The sequence below is a fragment of the Aedes aegypti genome, chromosome 3 (assembly GCF_002204515.2).
Source record: "Aedes aegypti strain LVP_AGWG chromosome 3, AaegL5.0 Primary Assembly, whole genome shotgun sequence".
Classification (NCBI taxonomy): Eukaryota; Metazoa; Arthropoda; class Insecta; order Diptera; family Culicidae; genus Aedes; species Aedes aegypti.
The window spans coordinates 209,636,996-209,658,780 of NC_035109.1; the positions used below are offsets into that span (position 1 = coordinate 209,636,996).

The 21,785-nt window shown below is 34.9% G+C and overlaps 1 protein-coding gene across 1 annotated transcript; it reads left to right on the forward strand.

Moving 5' to 3' along the window:
* The first annotated feature begins 2,946 nt into the window (after positions 1-2,946).
* On the forward strand, positions 2,947-21,472 carry LOC5572258 (farnesol dehydrogenase-like). Its single transcript, XM_001653893.2, has 4 exons — positions 2,947-3,087; positions 19,839-20,441; positions 21,019-21,165; positions 21,243-21,472. The coding sequence occupies exons 2-4, from the start codon at positions 19,848-19,850 to the stop codon at positions 21,282-21,284; spliced, it is 783 nt and encodes a 260-aa protein (XP_001653943.1). The 5' UTR covers positions 2,947-3,087; positions 19,839-19,847; the 3' UTR covers positions 21,285-21,472.
* The last annotated feature ends 313 nt before the right edge of the window (positions 21,473-21,785 follow it).

The following is a 21,785-nucleotide window of genomic DNA, read 5'->3' on the forward strand; positions in this document are numbered from 1 at the left end:
TACTTTTCCTAACAAAAGAAACAGAACTGAAAAGTGCTACTTTTCAGTACTGTTTTGGGTGCTGAAAAGTAACACTTTTCAGCACTCTTTTGAGAATCGCCAACTAAATATCTGAATGGCTTTTACAGCCATCCTTCGAATGGTTTTGTATTTACCAATGACAAGCAACTTGCCCTACATCCATTGGACGATCCGAATCCCACTCGTGTGGCGATTCTGTTTCGGAATCGGGTCGTCTAGCAAGACGAAGATGAGGTAGTAGAGTTAACTAGTTCATAGCTTCCCAAACTTGAATTTCGCGACCCCTTACCGTCTCACCAGTTATAATTGATAAAACGAGCGAGGTGACGAGAGGTCGGGGGGTCACGAAAGCCAAGTTTGAGAAATGATGATCTAGTTAATTCCAAAAAAATCCGATGCGTTCAGACAACTTAGCACATGAATAGTGAGTGTACAATTCGGTATAAAATTGCAGTCAGCATCTTACCTGGGTTGTCCTCGAATATCCTGACCACCTCCACGCTTCTATCTATAAAGCGTGAAAATGTGTGACAGTCATGTAGTACGTATATGTATCACAGCCTACCTGATTGAAAAATATTGAGCCTGTACGACGCATGGATGGCCACGTGGGTTATTCTGAAATATGATTGTGATCCTAGATACAGCTCGATTAAACGGTTTTTTCGTAATAGCAAAAAATGTTGTATGCAACTCGTTGCAAAACTCAATTTTTTCAGCACTCGTCGTATTTATCCAACTCGGCGAGCCTCGTTGGATAAATGTACGACTCGTGCTGAAAAAATCATCATTTTGCAACTTGTTGCATAAATAACTATTATCTGAGCTAGTTTTACTGGTCTCGAAGTAGAGAACCATTAAAATTGAATTGCAATTGACTGCCATTTCCTTGTAATTTGATGACATATTTCAGCGAAATATTTCAACCACATTACCATACAAAAACCGAGTGTTCGGAATATGAGTTCGGAATTTGAGACAAAACGGTACCCTCTCATACAAAATAACATTTCAGTTTTCTCCCAATACCGATTTTTCCGAAAACTTTCCGAATTTTTCTCTTCACACGATCACGTCGGAACCCTTGAAGAAGAATAAAATGAAGGAATTGTGTACCGTAAATTCGGGTGAAATTGATCAGTAGGGTGAAATTGATCACTGTGTCACTCGATTTTATTTCTTCCTAATGGAGCACAAATATCAATGTAACCTGCAGTGAATGAGCATTGTTTGTCGTAAGTATGTCCACATTGTGTGTTGTGAAGTTTTTTGCGTTAAAATATGATCATTTCTATTGAAATAATGTAAAATTTCAAAATCTTGTTCGGTGCAGTGTTGACAAACATCAAAAAGGTTCTAGTTCTAGACAAGGATTTGGACATAATAGAATCCTGAAAGTTTGTGAGGATACTTAAGATATATCCCCAAACTAGATTTCACAACCAAAACTCGTACCAATTCGTTGATTTGGTTGAAATAATTGAGTTTCTGGTATATATCAGGAAATTCTTCAGAAAATTGCATACATTTAGGCGTTTTCTGCGTTTTTCTTGAAATTTAAACATTCATTATTTCTATAAATATTGTATTGTTAAGAATTTGGCAAGCATATTCGGATTCAGGGAGCTCAAATTTATTAAGTAAAGCTGTTTTGAGAACTAACAATAATGGCATTGATAAGTGATCAATTTCACCCCGAAATGAGATCTCCCGAGTTTTTATTTTACACATATTTTAAGCACTAAAATTACATTTGTTAGAAAATTTCGATACTTGAGTCAATGAGGCTCACCTTCATACTTGTTTTCCTGCATTCAGTTGTTTGGCATTGTCTACATTATAGAAATCAGACAAGAAAAACCGTGAAAAGTGATCAATTTCACCCGAAATAACGGTATTGTGAATTGTTGTTGTTCCGCTCTCAAGCCATTTCGTGACGTACAAACACTATGCTATTTTTATTTTTATCGATTACCAAATATTTCGAATTGAATCTAATCGGCGTATGCCATGCCCCCGATATCTCATATTGCATCGGAATGACGTAAAATGAATCAGTGGCGACGCAAAGTTCCTTTCAATTGATATCTATTTCCCTGTCTGTTTACATGCGCTTCTAAATCCCTACTCTCCTCTTACTTGTCCACGTTCTAGATACATATGGACGGTCACTATAGAGTGATTATTTTAAAACACAAATCACAATTTTAATTAATGGCGGCTTCTAAGGCTATAAAAAGAAATGGGGATATGTTAATTTCAAGCTTAGAAAATCCCTTCAGTCACCCCTGCTTATCCCATATACAAGACACCAGTCACACGACCGAGTTGGATGCTGTAACGGCATGACATGGGATTGAGGATACATGAGAAAAATACGCGGTCTGATTTACCTCGTTTCATTGAAAATTGTTTTGCACGCTTTCGTCAATAAATCGTCTGTGAAAATTTCTTTCCACTCTGTTAGGAACTCTTCCGTACACTTGGTGTACATATTTGCAAACAGGTTGTTGCCTGGGGTCACGTTCATGTATTTAATTAAACGCGGTATGTAAAAGCAAAAGTGAGAATATTTGTCAGCTGCCATGATTGACGGTGGATCAAATTTTATGGCAAATTTACGAGCAGTTAACCAAAGTCCTACAGCGATCTGCCACTTTTCCTGAGAGGACAAGTCAATCCCACTAATTCGATATGCTCTCAGTCTCTTGAGACATGATTTTCTACTCACATATTTAATCTAAGCGCTCATCGTGGCGCTAGCAGAAGTGCACTTACTTCACCACATTAATAGATTGGTGAGGTGAAACTCCTTCATACGCGTTGAGATTTACTTTGAATCTGCGTCAGGATAGAGCGAGAACCCCTGGGCTGGGTGGTAAAGCGTATTACGAGCTTCGGCAAATCTTATATAAATAGTACCAGGTTAGGACCACCAGGACCATTTCGTCGTGGATAGTCTTGACCGTATGTTCCGTGGTACCGCGGCGTCGTAAGATAACGGCTCGAATTCTTACAAAATCTCAACCGCAGACATTTGTGCGTCATAAATAATTCGGAAGCAATGTGAGTCTTGTGTTCAAGTGTAAAATATTTGCTGCTTGTTTCGTATAAATATAAATTTCTACAAATTATCATGCTGTCTGTTAAACGTTAATGAAGTAACGGTGAAGAAATGATGTATGAGTGATTGCTGAGATTAGTATACATCAAAAACACGGTGAAATATGATATGGACTGTTGTGGATAAGAAGAGCACATGAACCGACATTATGGAAATTTTTTCGATATGAGATTTAAACAACGAGTATCGAGCAGACACATAAACCAAACTACTATGTACAATGGGATATGCAGTGAAAATTAATTAAAAGAAGAATATACAATAGCACAAAAGAATTACATTGTGATGTGTCTCAGTGTAATTTTGAAAACATTCAAACAAACTCAAATTTAAATTAGTTCAAGAAACGAGTCGAATAAGCATGAAAGTAGCTAATCAGTGAAGCGTGAAAGCAAAAAGTTTATGGTTGCTGAAATAAATGAGTGACTTAGATCGAGATAGAGATATCCAGTCTCAGATTGATACTATTGGGAATATGGATGAGTGCAAACGATAAAAAGGCTGAAGCCCCATAAGAACTGTATCTAAATTAAATAAAAATAATGCAAGATGCTGGATCTGCAAGTTTATTGATTTTTTTCCCATTTATTGTCAAATCAATTATGTGAACTGAAAAAGGTCAAGTTTTAGACATAAATTATCGAGATTTATACACCACTCAAAAATGTTTAACTCGGAAATTTTTATTGATTGAATCGTTCAATAGTGAAAACAATTTTCATTAACGGATTTGAAAAAAAAATCAAATACAGAAAACAGCTTTTTGTGTTTTTTTTTCTAAAATAATTTTTTGAAAATGATATTTTGCACACATGCCAATTTAATTCATCATACAAAATGTTTGAGCTTGACACAAACTCGCGATTAAACAACAGAACGAAATATTCGTGAAAATACTTTTTGTTATTTAATTTTATTATCAAAATCATTTGTTGTTTTCTGTTACGAAATAATTGGGTAGACTCATTTCGTAAAAAATCTTATGTTTTATCGCAGACTATCGTTTCTTTTATGAAATGTATGAACCCATTTTGTCGAATGCACTATATCTCTAAATATTCGTACATTTTTACGAATTTTTACGGATTGTGCTTCATCTGCATTTTCATGAATGTGCGCACGAAGATAAATGATGCCAAAGGAAGTTGACTAAATTTCCAACTAGAAAAGATCCTCGACCGGCGGCATTAGAATCTACCGTTTTTTCTGTTCATTGCTTACAAATGAAGATATTCAAAATATTAGGAATTTCTTTAAAGAGATGTATACACTTTTGATTTCACAATCGCTTTTATTTTTTACTGAAAATTTGCTAATGGTGTATATGTGGTTTAAAATTCGTCATTTATTTTAGTCATCATAAATAATGTAATGGTATAAATACTAATAAAAATGTGTGTAACCAACTTAATAGAATGAAGGGCTTTCGGAAATATTTTTCCAGAAAAAAAACAGTGTCGGCAATAAACCCACTAACAATCGTAGCCATAAGTTTCCATAGATGTTTTCTATCAGTACCAATTGGATTTCTAGGTTTCTTTTTCGCAGCAGGTCGTTGTTCACCCGTCAGCTATGGAGCTAACTTTCCTGGAATTTTCACGATCTTTTTACTTTTTGAGTGTCGAGAAATCATAGATTTGAAAAATTATGGACAAAGTTTTTCCGAAGCATTACAGGCTAAGGTACATTGAAAATAAATGTTGCTTCATATAACGAAAGCGAAATATGTAATTCATAGTTATTTTATTGTAACAAGCAAAGGAAATCTATTCATTTTGTATTAAGAATCGACATTGATTAAAAAATATACAAATCCTTCGTAAAACGGAACGCATTTTTGGAGCTTTGGTGCATTTACCGAAATGGATTCGTGCATTTTTTAAAAGATGCGGTAGGCTGACAGAGAAAAAAACAAATTTTTCTGCGAATTGAATCAACCAACCTAAGCAAAGTCCAACATTAAAAATAAAACAAATAGAAAACATATCTTGTTTTCGGCATCAAGTTGATATCATGATTCGATATCAATTTATCAGTAATTCATTCGATATCATATTTTGTTTTCGTCCTGCTACCATTTTTTTTAAGTTAAATTTATAATTTTAATAAATTATAAATTTATTTGTGCTACATATATAAACAATATGAGAATATAAAAATAAAGCAATCATCTTGACGCAGACTCGTTTCCCAGGCAAAGCTTGAGATCATGTTGAAAACTAATTTTGATATTGTAATGTCGCGGAATTTGATAACTCAGTTTGTTGTCATTTTGGTAGTTTTAACGGTTAAAATATCAAAACTGAGAGCTGAAAAATGTACCCATGAAATCAAGTTGAAACTATAGTGAATCTATTATGAATAAATGTGATTTTATGGCTTTCACTTTTCGCATTATTATGAATATATTTTTGCTACCAGTGAAAGCAAATTGAAAACTGTTTCTGTTATCATTGAGAGCAATATAAGAACTCACTGCGAAATACACTTTTGAGTTTAATAACAAAACAAGCTTGTAACCAGGGTTGGGAAAAAATCTGAAATACACTCTACAGTAGCCAAGCAAAGCCAATCACAGTCAGCGAAGCCAGTGAAACTCACGCGTATCGCTGCTGTAGGCAAAATGCCTTGAAAATTGCAAAACACCCGTTGCTAAGGGCAACCCAAAACTACTGTAGAAAAATGTTCTATTTCCCGCTGCATTTCCCGCATTTAGAGCCTTCAATGACACTACTGATTTAGAAAATTCGTGCACCCAACATAGGCTACTTGATGAGATTCACGTTTTTAAACTACTGTACTGGGAGAGCCACGTGATTTTCGCGAAAATTCAAGCCTACTACTATTACCATTCCCAGCACTGCTTGTAACAAGATAAATGGTTTATAATATACTATATATAGTGATTCTCATAACCTTTATACATGTAGCTTCCAATAATTTCATAATTATTAAAAATTTAAACATAACTAAATTTTAAAATGATGGCAGAAAGAAAAGTAAATATGATATCAAATATAATAATGAGATTTTGATTTCAAACTATGAGGTCAACTTTGTGATGAAAACATGATATGTTTTCAAATTGCTTTCGTTTTGATGTTGGACTTTGCTCGGGTTCTTTATCAAACGAAAACATGTATATCTAAGTGAGTTCTCAATTTACTGTCCATGATAGCAGAAACGGTTTACAATTTGCTTTAACTGTAGCTAAAATGCTATTCAATTTGATTTCATGGAAACACTCTCAGAGCAGAAAAATGTTTCCATGAAATCAAATGAAAATCTATTTTTGCAACAAACTGAGTCAAATTGAAAATTTAAACTAAAATGGTGAAAATTTAAACTAAACTACAACATATTGAAAATTTAGCCTCAGGCTTGAGACTGAAGAAGGGCAGCCGATTATCTCGGATAAACAGAAGGTCACCTGCACCATTGCTCAGGGTAGAAATGGAAGAGCATAATACTATAGAGGGCGCCCTGATACTCCACAGGCTCCGTTTGCGGTTGGATTTTATTTAGACCCCCCTGACCATTCATTCTTAGGCACGGTAAGCTTAAAGCCGCATGAACCTGTTAGGTGGACTTTTACCACCGGACTAGGCAGTCCGTAGTGTGCATTCTTAGCCAAATTAAACAACCGCTACCGACACTACGCGGCTATCTAGGCTGATCGGGAAAAGGAAGTTAACATTGATGATAAACTCCTGACGTGCCCCAAACAGCCTGCAGTTTGCCTTTAGTTGAATAAGATACGAAGGTTAAACATTATAAATCGGATTGGATATTTGAGTTCAACTAAATGATTCTGAAATTCCAGTCCGAACGACGTACACCTACGGACATATTTGTAACAGGAATGTAATCGAAACCTACCACGGTTTTTTAATTTTTTTAACTGTTGGTTTTTAAGGTGAAGAGGAATCGAAGCGAAATTTCAAATTTTCAAGAGCACAAATCTGAAGTACCAAACACTTTTTTGAGCTGAAAACTTAATCGATTGGTCACTACCAGCGATTGAGTTTTCAGCTTAAACGGATGTTTGGTTCTCCAGATTTTTGCTCTTGAAAATTTAAGAGTTTGGCTTCGATTCATCCTCACCTCAATAAGGGGCGTGTAAATTAGTACATCTTCCAAGAATGATTGAAAACAGGGGGTATATATTGCCATCGATAGTGAAATATTTTAATGAATAACACATATGAGTTTATATAACTCATGATTTTTAATAATTTACTGAGTACACGTACCTTGACAACAGCTCGCTTTTCCTACATAATTCGAGCGAGCTGGTGCTGGTGACGGCTGAATGCGCGACCGCTTTTGAGTTGACCCATTTACGCCTAAAGTCCTATTTTGAGGAAAGTGATTTGCGCAAATAACTCGAAAACGACACAAAATATAATGATGAACAAGTTTAGACCTTATATCTCCCACTCAGTAAACATTATATTTTGGAATCCTTTCAACAGCACTACAGCATGAACAAATGTATCTTATACCTGAAAATCCAACCCCCAGAAAAAGTCTAACTTAGTGTACATTGCCAAAGTTAGACTTTTTTTGGGGGTTATCTATGTTGTTTTCCATGCGATTTCGAAAATTCTTTAAGCAATGGAATCGAGCATCATTCAAAATCAATGATAAATACGTCTACACAATGTTATTTAGCAAAAGACGCATCTCAGCATTTTGAAAATACATTCAACAATAAAATAAAGCGATGACATACCTATTTAGTATTGGACAACATATTTGCCACATTTCAGGTTTTCCACACAAAATGATCAAGTTTGGTAGGCTAGATCACAGTTAATTATAAATCGATTTGATGAGATTTTCACAGGAAGTCAGAAATAACTTTAACATATATTTTTGAACGATTTTTCCAACTACGAATTCAAAAGTTATAACGGTTTGACTAAAGTGACATTTATGACGAAAAGTTAGAAGCGATTTATCTAAAAATAAGAAATTTCTACACAAAAACTGTTTTCAGCAAACTTGTACATTTTGTCTATATCTAAAACAGCTCAAGATACCATTAAACTATTTTTCACTGATAATAAATCTTCGAGCTGTTTAGTGGAATACCTATAAATAAACGAAAAACGAAATTAAGAACTATACCATTTAACTCCTCAACCGTCTTCAGTGTCGTGTACTAAACTCAACTTAGTCGAAACATGCGTAGGGTGCAGAGCTACTTGGGTACTTCCATGTTTAACTTTGGTATGAGGGGTTTTCTCAGCCAAATTGTGTGGAACTTTGCAACAAGAAGCATCTCAACACGACGCATATTGTGGCCAAATATGAGCTCAGTAGTTTTCAAAAAATTCCACTGCCGAAGTGAATCAAAAGTGCCAAGAATAGGATCCGACTCCCCATCTGTCAAAGGATACAAACTCAAGCGGAATTAAATGGTTTGGTTCTATATTTGAGTTTTCGTTTACTTATCTCTTTCTTCAGCTTTTTAAGTTACGTAAATTATTAAAATTTGTTGAAAAATTATTTTCAGTCAAATTGTTTCTGTGAACTCGTAAATGGAAAAATCGTTCGAAAATATATGTTGAAATGCAAGTTATGTCTGACTTCCTGTGAAAATTTCATTCAAATCGGTAAACAAATAACTGAGATACAGCCTACCAAAATTGATCATTTTGTATTAAAAATCGAAAAAGCTGCAAATGTTTTGTCCAATACTGTAGTGTTTTTGGCATGAAAATTATTGTAGAAGCGCAGTGAAAATGTTCTAGCAGAAATATTTTCAACATTTATCTCACTAGTAAAATAGTATTAAATACACTTTATTTTAAACTATTTGCTTAAAAACCAAATTCAAAGCGATGACATGTAGTTTCCTTGGCATCAATTTTACTGCAGTAGCCCAGTGAATATTTTCGGATAGAAATATAAATTATTGATTACCCTCAAAATGTTTATTTATACAGTAATGTCCCAATTTTGTCAGCCCCATGCTGCATTTAAGGTTGACAAAATCGGGAAAGAGCTTAAAACGGAAAAAAAATTTTGACTGGTTTCAAGTTTCATTTTTACTTTAGGACTTAGTTCTATGATTTTGTTAATATAAACATTGTTTTTTCACTTCCATTTTGAGTGAAGAACTAGCCATATGTGTTAAAATTCACGTTAATAAAGAAAAAAAAACTTCCATTTTCTTTGTACCGTTATCCAAGGTAAAATTGATCAGTTTCTTGCATAATTATCTAAAATTTCAAAATTCGAAATTTCGGTCTTTAGATAATAGGTCATAATCGACTTAATGCACCCAACATTGCCAGTATAGACGTGCTTACTCTGATTTAAATAAATATCAGTTTTAGGCTGACAAAATCGGGAAAAAAGGAAGCTAAAATCGGAAGTAGACAAAATCGGGTCAAAATGGGTGCTAAAATCGAGGGAAGATAAAATCGGAGGTAGACAAAATCGGGGGCTGACAAAATCGGGTCATTACTGTTTTGTTTTATTCAAAAACAAAACTACAAAACACTTTAGGTTTCTAACCTATTTGCATGTAAATCAAAATTCATGGCGATTTTTGATAAAAAATTGCTTGGACAAGTCCAGTGAACATATTTAAGCAGACATAGAAATTCATAAAAAACACCTTATTTCTTTGGTATTTATTTGATTATAGAATATCGCTGAACATATATGGGATGAAATGAAAATTTTAAATTAAACTCAAAATTTCTTTTGCCAAAAATATGAGAAAACCCTCATTGATTTAAATTATTCGTTAGTATGATATTGTTGCAAGGTATACATCGGTAGCAATGGCCTATTCTTAGAAAACAATTTGTTGTATGACTTTTTGTATTCAATCATACTCCTGTCTGAAGAGTCAAAAATGAATGGCGGATCCATAAGCAAAGACACATACGCGAAACCTGCAGGAGAAGAAGAATCTCCTTCCAAATGTAAGTTTACACAAATATTTGTACAATCAAGCAGGGTTGGGAAAAAATCTGAAATTCACTCTACAGTAGCCAAACAAAGCCAATCACAGTCAGCGAAGCCAATGAAACTCACGCCCATCGCTGCTGTAGGCAAAATGCCTTGAAAATTGCAAAACACCCGTTGCTAAGGGCAACCCAAAATTACTGTAGAAAAATGTTCTATTTCCCGCTGCATTTCCCGCATTTAGGGCCTTCAATGACACTCATGATTTAGAAAATTCGTGCACCCAACAGAGGCTACTTGATGAGATTCACGTTTTTGAACTACTGTACTGGGAGAGCCACGTGATTTTCGCGAAAATTCAAGCCTACTACTATTACCATTCCCAGCACTGCAATCAAGCCCATGTTTGCCAGAAAGACCCAATAGATGGGAAGGAGAGCCCGCCCTTATTCCACGAAATGGATAGAAAGTTGACAGTTTCACTTCTCCTATCTATCTCGCTTCAATTGGGTGCCCTGATTGTCCCACCCAACACAAAATTAATATAATATTATAAATATAATCAAATGATACAATCCATCACGAGAAGATTTCACCTGTTTTTTTTTATCTTTGTGAAGCTGATCGTCAAAACGATGTCGTCGAAGTATTTCACCCTCAACGATAACGTATCATTTAGCTTAGCTTAGACTGACCACACATATCAATGGTTGCTATTCCGTGATTGACCGAAGTCAGTGAAAATGCACAAAGAATCAACTAGAAGTTCAGCTGGGATTGGCCATAATCTTCTTCAGTGTGCATAATTCAGTGCCTCTATTTATACAAGGTCAATAACGGCGCCGGCCACGTCCTTGCAGTCAGGTGGGATTGAGGGAAGGAATGTTAGTGTGTAACCTTTGCTATTTGGAGACCGTGTTTGCCTCTGCATCTCCACAAAGGTTACTGGGAGGGATGTTTGTTAATGGGGAGGATCGTTGGGTCAAGGATTCACTTTGATAAGCGATTAGACCATGATAAACAATGATTTGTGAGATATATACATGCTTATACGTAAATATAATTGTTCATATAATTTCTATGTAGAGGAAAATTATGCCGACACTTGAGGTGACGAACCATTCAAAGTTTGTTGAACAAATACCTAAATGTAACATTCCTACAGCTGTCAGTACGAAAGCATGTGTTATTATATTTTACTCATTTGAAAGGAAACAAAAGACTCAATTGGTTGGGACATCATAGAACACTCTTATTCTTATGCCGACACTTACAGTGGCGAACCATCCAAAGTTTGTTGAATAAAGTGAACCTTTCGCAAGTCTACACTTGTAGTGTCGAACCATTCAAAGTTTTTTAATTACAAAAATAAAGGTATATAAGGGGAGTTCTGAAAAAAAAAATGTTAAACATAAATAAATCATGAATCAGAGTTTGTGTCGACACTCACAGTGACGAACCATCCATAGTTTGTTGAAACATCATTTTTACATCCCACCATTGTAACGATTAAATGTGCAGTCATACCTATTTTATAGATTAGAAATAGTAGCATGAAACGAGCTCACCAATTGATCCGTTATCCTTGACTGAGCAGCCACAATCCACTTTCAGCTTCACTCGTTTGCTCGGCTAGCACTCAGAAAAAAAAAAATAGGCGCGCGACCCGAAAAAAAAAACACGGACGACAGCTCGGGCTTTCTTGATGTACTGCCCAGGACCAAGCATCAAGGTCGTCGAAAGATCAAAAAGAACGAACCGATCGCGGCACTTTTTAACTTACTCCAACAGAACTCCCCGATCACGCCACTTTTTCACTTACGAGATCGACGCGCGACATGTTTGATCCTGCCCTCGTCGCTCGCTCCGGCAAAAGCAAGCGTCAAGGTCGAAAGATCAAACAGAACTCCCCTCAACGATAACGTATCATTTAAGCGAGTTACTATGAAACAAATCCGTGCGAAGTAAACTAACACTGTGACATTAATATGAGCTTCTGGAACTTGACCACTCGTCTTTTCACCAAAAATTTCTTTCTTTTTGAACCAATAAGAAACAACCGAGAAAAAGCATTCCGCTCACTCTGCGCTAAGACGAAAAATCTGTTTTAAACTATTCGTTTGCAAACCTAAACTTGATGATATAAATTTCGTTCTAGAAGTCTAAAAAGTATGTTTGAGCTGTGATATTTTTTTTGGAAAACACTCAAAATTGGTTTTACCTATAAATTTCTTAAAGTCTTTTTAGTTTGAACAGTTTAAACTGTTTGCCTGTAAATAAAAATTGATGCATTTTTTCGACAAAATATTGATAGGTGTAGTCAACGCGTCAGCAGAAACAAAACTTTTTCTTTACACTATTTTTTACTTAAACAGCTACCTTGACATGTTGTGTTTTGATAATAATTTTCTGTTAGGTGTCCAATGAATATAGTTGATTACTTAACCATTTTCACCGTAAATTTACTCATAGCCAGTGTTGATAGACACACACTCAAATCTCAATCAATACGCTCTCCCGTGAGAGCAAACTCATTAGAGATCTGCTTCGCAAATCTCACGCTTGAGATTTTGATGCAAAATTACTCAATCAACTCAAACCGTAAAAAATGATTCAGTCGCAAAACCCTTCAAAAACTCGTGAAACCCGAATGTTGTTGTTTACGTTAGAAAGGATTACTATAATTTTACCAGACTTACAAGAAATTATTACCGTGTGTGAGTATACTGTGGAAATACGAGACAGTGAGTCTAAAAGGTGCCAGTGTTGATAGATCCAAGATTTTTTGACTGCTGAATTTCGTGATTGACAACTCTCGCATGGAAAATCTCAAGCGTGAGTTAAGTATTAGAAATTGAGTTTTTCACAACACTGCTGACACAAGCGATGACATGTTGTTTTGCTACATTTGCATAAGATGTTTAAGGCCGCACGGGACGTAATCATACTCATCCTATCCATTTGAAGAAGCAAATCTCAAGAACCACTCCATATAACGATGCGAAAAAAATATCACTATAATTCTATAACGTAGTCCACAACCCATTCCATTTTCAGCTTCATCGGTTCATTAAAACTCGAGATTTGCTTCTGCAAAGTTTTGATGATAATTGTTAGGTTAAGACAAATAATAGGGAAAATAACACGGCCTCCCGTGTCACCCTAAACAGATATAAACGAATTCGCATTTTGATTGCTAAACAGTTATAACAATACTGTTTTAGCAGTTACGTTGCAAATCAGCCTACTTTTCCTACTGAAAGAAACAGTGCTGAAAATTGCTACTCTTCAGGACTAATATCAGTATCAAAAAGTTGCACTTTTCAGTACTGTTTTGGGCGTTATCAAATATGATGTAGGATTGCATTCAAATGTCATTTATTCAATTGCTTTGAATTTCTTAATGACTTAATCAACTAAGTTCTGGTTCTACATCCGTTTGAAGAACCCACTAATCGCACATGAGCAATAACTGAACCTGTACATTTTCGAAAAAAAAAAGTTTGTCATGTTTTTCAATGAGCTCCAAGCGTCTACAAAATAACAATTCCGAGAAAAAGTCAAAATTGTGTGCTCCTTCCTTGAGTGCACACGGTGCGTTCCCCTAGCAAAGCTTGAGATCATATTGAAAACTAATTATGATGTTGTGCTGTCGCGGATTTTGATAACTCAGTTTGTTGTCATTTTGGTCGTTTTAACGGTTAAAATATCAAAACTGAGAGCAGAAAAATGTTCCCATGAAATCAAATTGAAAACTCTTTTTGCTGTCAGTGAAAGCAAATTGAAAACAGTTTCTGCTGTCATTGAAAGCAAATTGAGAACTCGCTGAGATATACATATTTTCGATTGATATTGAAACATGGCTGCGACTAAATAAGTGCTTTATTTTTATATTCTCGTTGTATTTAAACATGTAGCATGAATAAATTTATAATTAAATAAAAAGATAATATAAGTAAAAATTTAAAATGATAGCAGAAAGAAAACAAAATATGATATCGAATATTTCATTGATAAATTGATATCAAATTATGATATCAACTTGATGCGGAAACAATATATGTTTTCAACTTGCTTTCATTTTGATGTTGGACTTTGCTTGGGTCTCCACCCAACCTCATTTTCGACGGTTCTTATAAAAGCCACCAGATGTCGAAGTGATCGTTTAGCTTTAAAAATATTAGCCTTTATGTTATGGAGCGATTCGTGTATACATATTTGTAGACAATTCAGCACACGAATGACTAATACCCGAGTAGAAGAAAATATCTTCTGAATACCAAACTAAGGTATTCCATACCCGATAATTTCCAATACTTACAACCTGAATGAGGTATGAATGAGCCCTGCATAAGAGATAAAATACTCAAATAATATCTCAAGCATATTGTACGAACACCAAACTGATAACTGTGTCAGGTATTGTAAAACCTCAATAATACTTGAAGGATTTTCATATAAAAGTGCCATTTTTCAACAGTAGTTCAATACCTCCAGCAGACCTCAATAGCTGTTTAATACCTCAATGAAATATTTTTATTTGTTTTAAATTTTTTTTCAATAACATTATAATACCAAATTAAGGTATTTGAAAACTGAACAATACCTAATTTTGGTATGACACCATTATTGGGTATGCATAAGTTATTGGGGAGTTATTTGTTCCTCCTCGGGTTGGCTTAAAACTGTGAACGGCGTCTTACCGGATCTTACTTTGAAACTTGAATGAGCAAAGGAAGTGTAAAAATTTGTGACTGACACCCCACAGCCTACCTGATTTAGAAATAACGTATGTTACTACGCATGAATGCCCATGTGAGTTTTCTTGAAATATGTTTATTCTCAAAAAATAAGGGGCCGTTCATAAATGACGTAGCATTTTTTCAATGATTTTTTACACCCCCTCTCCCTCGTAGCATTTCGTCACAAATGCTGATAGCCCCCCTTGGAAAATACGTAGCATATCAAGCAACCCCCCCCCCCCCCACTCTTTTTTTAATTTGTTTTTCTTAGCAGTTGGATCAAAACAAAGAAATGGAATTCAGAAGTTCAATACAAAGTTTGGTATTAATTACTGTCTGAAACGTAAGGATAATGTAACGATTAAAAGTTTGATATGCAGTAGCGCTCAAAACTATTTTGGAAAACAGTTTTGAATAAACTTTTTCCTGTTTAAGTTGTTGTCCAAATTGTATTACTTTTGCTGTTGTTATCATGAAGAACAAGTTTACAGCTGAAAATGTAGAAAAACAAATCATTGATTACATTGATGAAGCTAACAGTAACGAGTTGAGGTACAATAGATTTTATAATAGGTTGAAAAAAAAAATCTTTATATTAGAGGATTGTTTTTTAATTATTCGTTGTTAGGGAATATATTTAAATGAAATTGATCAACAGCATATCTTAATTTGAAATGGCTATTCGTCATTATTATCCAAATTCAAATCCATTTAGAAATCAGTAACCAGATGTAGAAAAGATTACGCTTGTAATATTTGGAATGTTCAGAAGATCCTAGCGATTATTATACAAATTATTCATCTTTATTAATATTTCAGCTTAACATCATTATCCCCATACTGAAATAATCCTACACAGCCTATAACAAAACAAATAAAGACTAAGAATAATCTTTCTTCAAATTACCTAGTTATTAAGAAAATTGAATGATAGAATAATTTCGATAACACTCGAATCTGTTAACCAGGTTTTTCATCAAGTTGTATTCAGGCTATTCCATGAAGATTATTGATATATCAAAACAAATCGATGAAATTGGGTTAAGATCTTCTGCAACATTGAAAGCATAATTCACGAAATAAATATCTTGTTTCAATGTAATATGTGCCAAAACGAACAAATGTTTTTTTTTTAAGAAATAAGCTCTTACAGAAAATATGAAAAGAACTAGAATAATGTTTTCAAAATCGTTAAAACGTTGTTTTTGAATAATTTTTTTAACTTTAAACTTGTTTATTTTTAAATTGATTTATCAAGACATGAATAAAATTTCACATAGTTATTTACAGCAATAAAAAAATCTGTTTGAATGCACTTATCAAGAAAATCTAAGATTGAATGTTTTGAAGCTGAATCATCATTTTATAACCCAACTTTCTAAGTCAAACAAAGAAAAAAGAAGTTTGATAAAAAATAATAGTATGTCATTTTTATCAGCGCCTTTCATTTTACCGATGTGATTCAAAATGCTACGTCCACTAGCTAGGACCCCTCACTCCCCCTCGTCACACATCGTCACAAATTCGTGAAGTCCCCCCTCCCCCCAAAAAAGCTACGTCATTTATGGACGACCCCTTAGTAAGTTACCTTAACATAATAGAAACACAAAATAAACAGTTCATTGTCATATTCCTTGGAAAATCCACAATAAATGTGTCCGAAACGTCGGATGAAAACATAAAATTCGTCTTTGAGCATAACAGACTAAAAGCCATAACCTAGAACATAATTATCACAGCCGTATCTCGGGGAAGGTACATCGGCTCAGATTTTCTTATGGCTGCAGCCATACATGTTTATTGTTTTTATATAATGGGGCCCAGATAGCCGTAGCGGTAAATACGCTATTCAGCAGGACCAAGCTGAGGGTCGTGCATTCGAATCCGAGGATCTTTTCGTGTTGGAAGACGATATACGAATGCAAAAAGGGTCAATGGGCAAAGAAAGCTCTTAACTGTGGAAGTGTTCATAAGAACACTAAGCTCAGTAGCTGATTCTCTCTCTGTTGGGACGAAACGCCACGAATGAATAAGAAGATCGTAAATTACGCTTGCAGATTTGGAAACTATATATTTTAGAATTTTCTATAGTTCAGGGCTATTGTAGGACAAAAGGTCTAATGAGAGAAGGTCGAAGAACATAAGGACGAAGGTGCAAAAGTCGAATTGACAAACGATCGAATGGGCAAAAGATCGGAAAACGAAAGGTCGAATAGGCAAAAGGTCGAATGTACAAAAGGATGAATGGAAAAAAGGTTAAATGGAGAAACTGATAATGACTGGAATTGACAAACATATATTGGATTAGCAAAGTGGCCAACCATGAATGCTTGTTCTGGAATTGCCAAATTACAAGATCATTACTTTACGCAGCTCACAAACTAAGATTTTTCCATCATTTAGACAGTCATTTCATCATTAATCTGTAAGAAAGATAATTATAATCAAGGCTAGGAATGGCAATATAAGGCTTGAATTTCGCGAAAACTACGTGGCTTCTCTCATTACAATAGTTAAAAATCGTGAATCTCATCAAGTAGCCTATGTTGGGTACCGTAATCCGGGGTAACATTGATCATTTTTTTAGTTTTTCTTAAATTTTTCATTTCACAATACAAATGTTACAAGTTTCATATTTTTAAAACAAGTACTGGCACCCACCGCTCCTAGCTATGTACTTTATTTTGTTTTTCGAAAGATTTAAACATGTTTAAATAAATGTTTTAAGTGATTTTTTGATTCAGCTGATATGGGGTAACATTGATCACCCAAGTAAACAACGTTCGCTAATATTGGAAATGTCGTTACTTACTAAAATCAGGGCCCCTGAAGCCGAATATGAAGACCAAACTCTTACAAGTCATTTTCTTTTTGAGTTATTTCAAAATTAAAAACACCTTGAACCGCGTAATACGCCTAAAAGTAGGCAATTTCCTCAGGAAATTCGCCAACTATTTAAAGATTTTCAAACATTCCTACTTTTCCAAAAAGGCATGCATATGAAATTCATTGTGTTACGCAAACATTACTCTGCATAATAGTTTTATTTTCTTCTAATACATCATCAGGCCCGGATTTTGGGAGGGGGGGGTGCTCAGGGGCCCCCCCGAGAATTAAAAAAAAAAAGTGAAAGATGAATTATTCTTTACATTAATGATCTTTAATTTAAAATGCATCGGAAATATCGTTTTATAGTTAGCATTAAATTTCATACGATTTTCATCTGTATTTTTCAGTTTTAATGAAAGTCCTTCTATTCGGCAATAAAAACCATCCATGTTTGCGTTAGCGTAGATACGGTATACTTCGTAGATTGAATACTAGCAACATTAATGTTTTGTTTGATAATCTCATCGAGACTGCTTTCAGGAACAAGGCTGGGAAAAAAACCCTTGATCCAATGAAAACCATCAAAAACTTTGAAAATCTTCTCGGGTTAATATAAAGCAAGTAACAGCCTTTTGGATTAAATTACAGTGCTCTATGTTCTGGAAGGATGCAGTAAAATCGAAGATACTCGGTAATTCATACATTTTCTTAATTTTACTGTCAGAGTACTAAAACTACACAGTTAAAAATAATGAAGATTACACGTCATGTAAACTTCATTTATGCGATGTAAACATGACGTCATGTAAATTTCAGTTTGAAATCATGTAAAAATGTGTTATATGTCATGTAATCACTCAAAATCCTGCTAGATTACATGACATATAATTGAAGTTTACATGACATATCATGTAAATATCCATGATATTCCACGATCCAATTATGTGCATTATATGTCTCAGAAATTTACACGTTTCGTTCGAACTGTGTACCAACTTATCAAACACATCGAAATTCTGGCAGAAATTTGATGTTTCCTTATTTTACTGTTACTCTTTTCAATTTGTGTCTGTTTTTTTTAAATTTTGCATTATTTTTATCATGGTTTTGTTTAAATATTGCTATTTTTACTTAAAGTTTAAAATTGACCTTAGTTTTGACTGAAATCTACAGAATTTAAATACAACTATATTTAAACCGATCCCTAAATTACTAGCCCCAGTGGATAAAATATCAAGGTTATTTTGCTATGGACTTTGCAAAATTTCTGCTCGAGAGCTATTTACAGAAACTATAGCATCTGCAGGTTGTCTAAGCGAGCATAGTGTTTACAAACTGTTGTCAATATCTCGAACAGTAATTATAAAGTAAGGAACTAAAACATGAGCCTTGGAGAAAGCTTATGTAGCTAGTTCTGGAAGTTGTTATTACACCGCGAGTGATGCTCATGTATTTTTCTGAAAGCAATTGCTCCCTGTGTTTAAATATTAGTTTAATTTCTGATTGAAACAAAGCTTGATAATTGTTTGTTGTTTTACCGTTATGCAAAACAAATTGAGTATTTCAAAGATTAAAGTTTAATCGAGTCACGAAATGATCTTTTTTTTCTAACAATAAAGGTAGGGAATCAGAAATTACCTCACGATATATTACCAAAGCTAACCGTATCGCTTATTTCTTCAATAACAAATGACATTCAAGTTCATTAAATTAAATTGAAAAAATATTAGTTCATTTTTATTATTGTTATCCAAATCTCGAAAATCATATTGTCTTGATTGGAAAAGGAATATTTTTAATTTGATTGAGAATGATTCAGTTGAAATTCAATCTTAACATCTATTGTGTAAGACGTTTCAATTGATTGATACATATGATTTATTTTACGTAACATTCACGAAGTGATGTGGTTATAGTAAAATTCGTGCATGTAGTATTACATTTTTTTTTAATTTTTCCGAATATTTCATTTCCATATTACTTAGCATTTTCCACTCATTTTGTACCAGGGGCCCCCTCAAGAGTTCAGACCCGGGCCCACAGAAGCCCAAATCCGGCACTGTACATCATATTGATCGGATGATTTCTCAATCTTTAGACATTGTGCGGTATTGGGTGCTGTCCGGTACTGGGGGATCTCCACCAATTGTTTTGATATTGTTTGAGGAATAATCAAATACTTTATCTCGTTACAGTGTCACAACATGAACATCGGCGAGAGAATGAAACGATGGGAAGGCAAAGTGGCCGTTGTAACGGGAGCCAGCGGAGCCATCGGTGGAGCTATCTCAAAAGAACTAGTCAAAGCGGGTATGATCGTTTGTGCCCTGGCCCGAAGGCGGGACAAAGTGGAAAAACTGCGTGCCAGTCTGTTTGACGTGGCCGGAAATCTGAACTGCGTCGAATGTGATATCACGGTGGAGGAAGATGTCAAACACGCTTTCGGATGGATTGAGGGAACCTATGGTGGAGTCGATCTGCTGGTCAATAACGCTGGAGTGATCACCAAATGTCTGTTGACGGAGAAAAATAACACCAAAGATTTGTACACCACCATGGAAACTAACATCATCGGATTGTGCCTTTGCACCCGAGAAGCAGTCAAATCGATGAAGCAACGGGATGTTCACGGACATATAATCAATGTGAACAGTATATTCGGCCATAAAGTGCACCAGGCAGTGCCCGGGACGAGACCACTGAATGGAATGTATCCAGCGTCTAAGTTTGCCGTCACCGCGATCACCGAGTGCATCCGTCAAGAATTAATCTATCTTGATGCGCAAGTCAAAGTATCGGTAAGATGATCTAATTCACTAATAAATCTTGATCTGCTGGTGCAGCGTTTCTCAAATTGATCATTGAAACCCATACCTCACTTTGCAGTACAGATTTGAGGGCAGCTTAAAACAGTATCAAAATAATTACATGAATGATTGACATATCGCTGAAAATAAGGTTATGTAATCTTATTTTTATGCAAACTAATAAAACATATTATGCTGTGCTTAATGGTGTGATCAGGGTTCATAATTTTTGCGACTGGAAGTTGTAGTTCAACTCTTGGTTGTCGGCTTTTAGGACACTATCAGTTATAGTTAATAGCTGAAACGTCACGTAAAATAAAATAGCTCGTTTTAATTGATAAAATAAAAACGAAGTTCCATTATTTATGTTCACCCATTACTCATAAAACATATCCTGTCCTGCTTGCTAGCATGGCCACATATGCTGGTGATCATGTACGATATCGAATAGTTTAGCTGGGATTACATCGCATACTATTTATTTTAAATGTCTCAATCTGTTTGAGAAACACTGTTATCCGAAACTCAACATTTATTGCTCTAACATATTACTGGTCATCAATTTCAGAGCATCAGTCCCGGGCTGGTGGAAGGTGACATCGTTGCCAATCATACCGCTGGCGATAACGACCTCGTAAAGTACATGCCAAAGTTGAAACCCGAGGATGTGGCTGACGCCGTGTTATACGCCATAACCACGCCAGATAATGTTCAAGTGAGTACACCAAGCTTGCCCAGCAAACGGAAGTCGCCCAAAAACATATCAATTAACTTGTTGATTAACTGTTACAGATCCACGAACTTGTCATCAAACCGATGGGAGAATTTATTTAAAAATAAACCTCACCCGGTACATCATAATGTGTCTGAATAGGGCGATACAAACATTCAGATTATTCTAAAAATGTAGGAAGTTTCAAAATGAGAACAAGAAAAAACCAAAGTATGCTTTCAAGCGCAATCTTATTTATTTTAGATCTTATTTTTATACAGCAATAAAAAATCACATCAGTAAAAACCTGCTTACCACTGTTGCGAATGTGTTGAAAGAAAACCATCTCATGTGCCTAGCCATCATCGTTCTAGTTTATAAAGGCGGATATTGTCGCTGACATCCCTTGGCATTCGTTACCCTTGGTTGGTTTGATTGTTAATTCTGGTTTTATTTCTCTGGGTTTTTGTTTTTAATATATAAAGGGACTGATTCACCATAGAAATGATTGAGATTGATGGTTTTAATGTTTCAAAGGTTATTTTGTGGATCATTCGGAACAACTTCGACTACCAAGTTAGACAATAACAGGTAACAAATAATACATTATCTCCCGGAACAAT

Excerpts from the sequence above, each read along its gene's own strand:
- LOC5572258 (XM_001653893.2), top strand. The coding sequence starts at position 19,848 with ATGAACATCGGCGAGAGAATGAAACGATGGGAAGGCAAAGTGGCCGTT. Across the intron at positions 20,442-21,018 it reads ATGCGCAAGTCAAAGTATCG|AGCATCAGTCCCGGGCTGGT; the intron begins GTAAGATGATCT and ends CATCAATTTCAG. Across the intron at positions 21,166-21,242 it reads CCACGCCAGATAATGTTCAA|ATCCACGAACTTGTCATCAA; the intron begins GTGAGTACACCA and ends TAACTGTTACAG.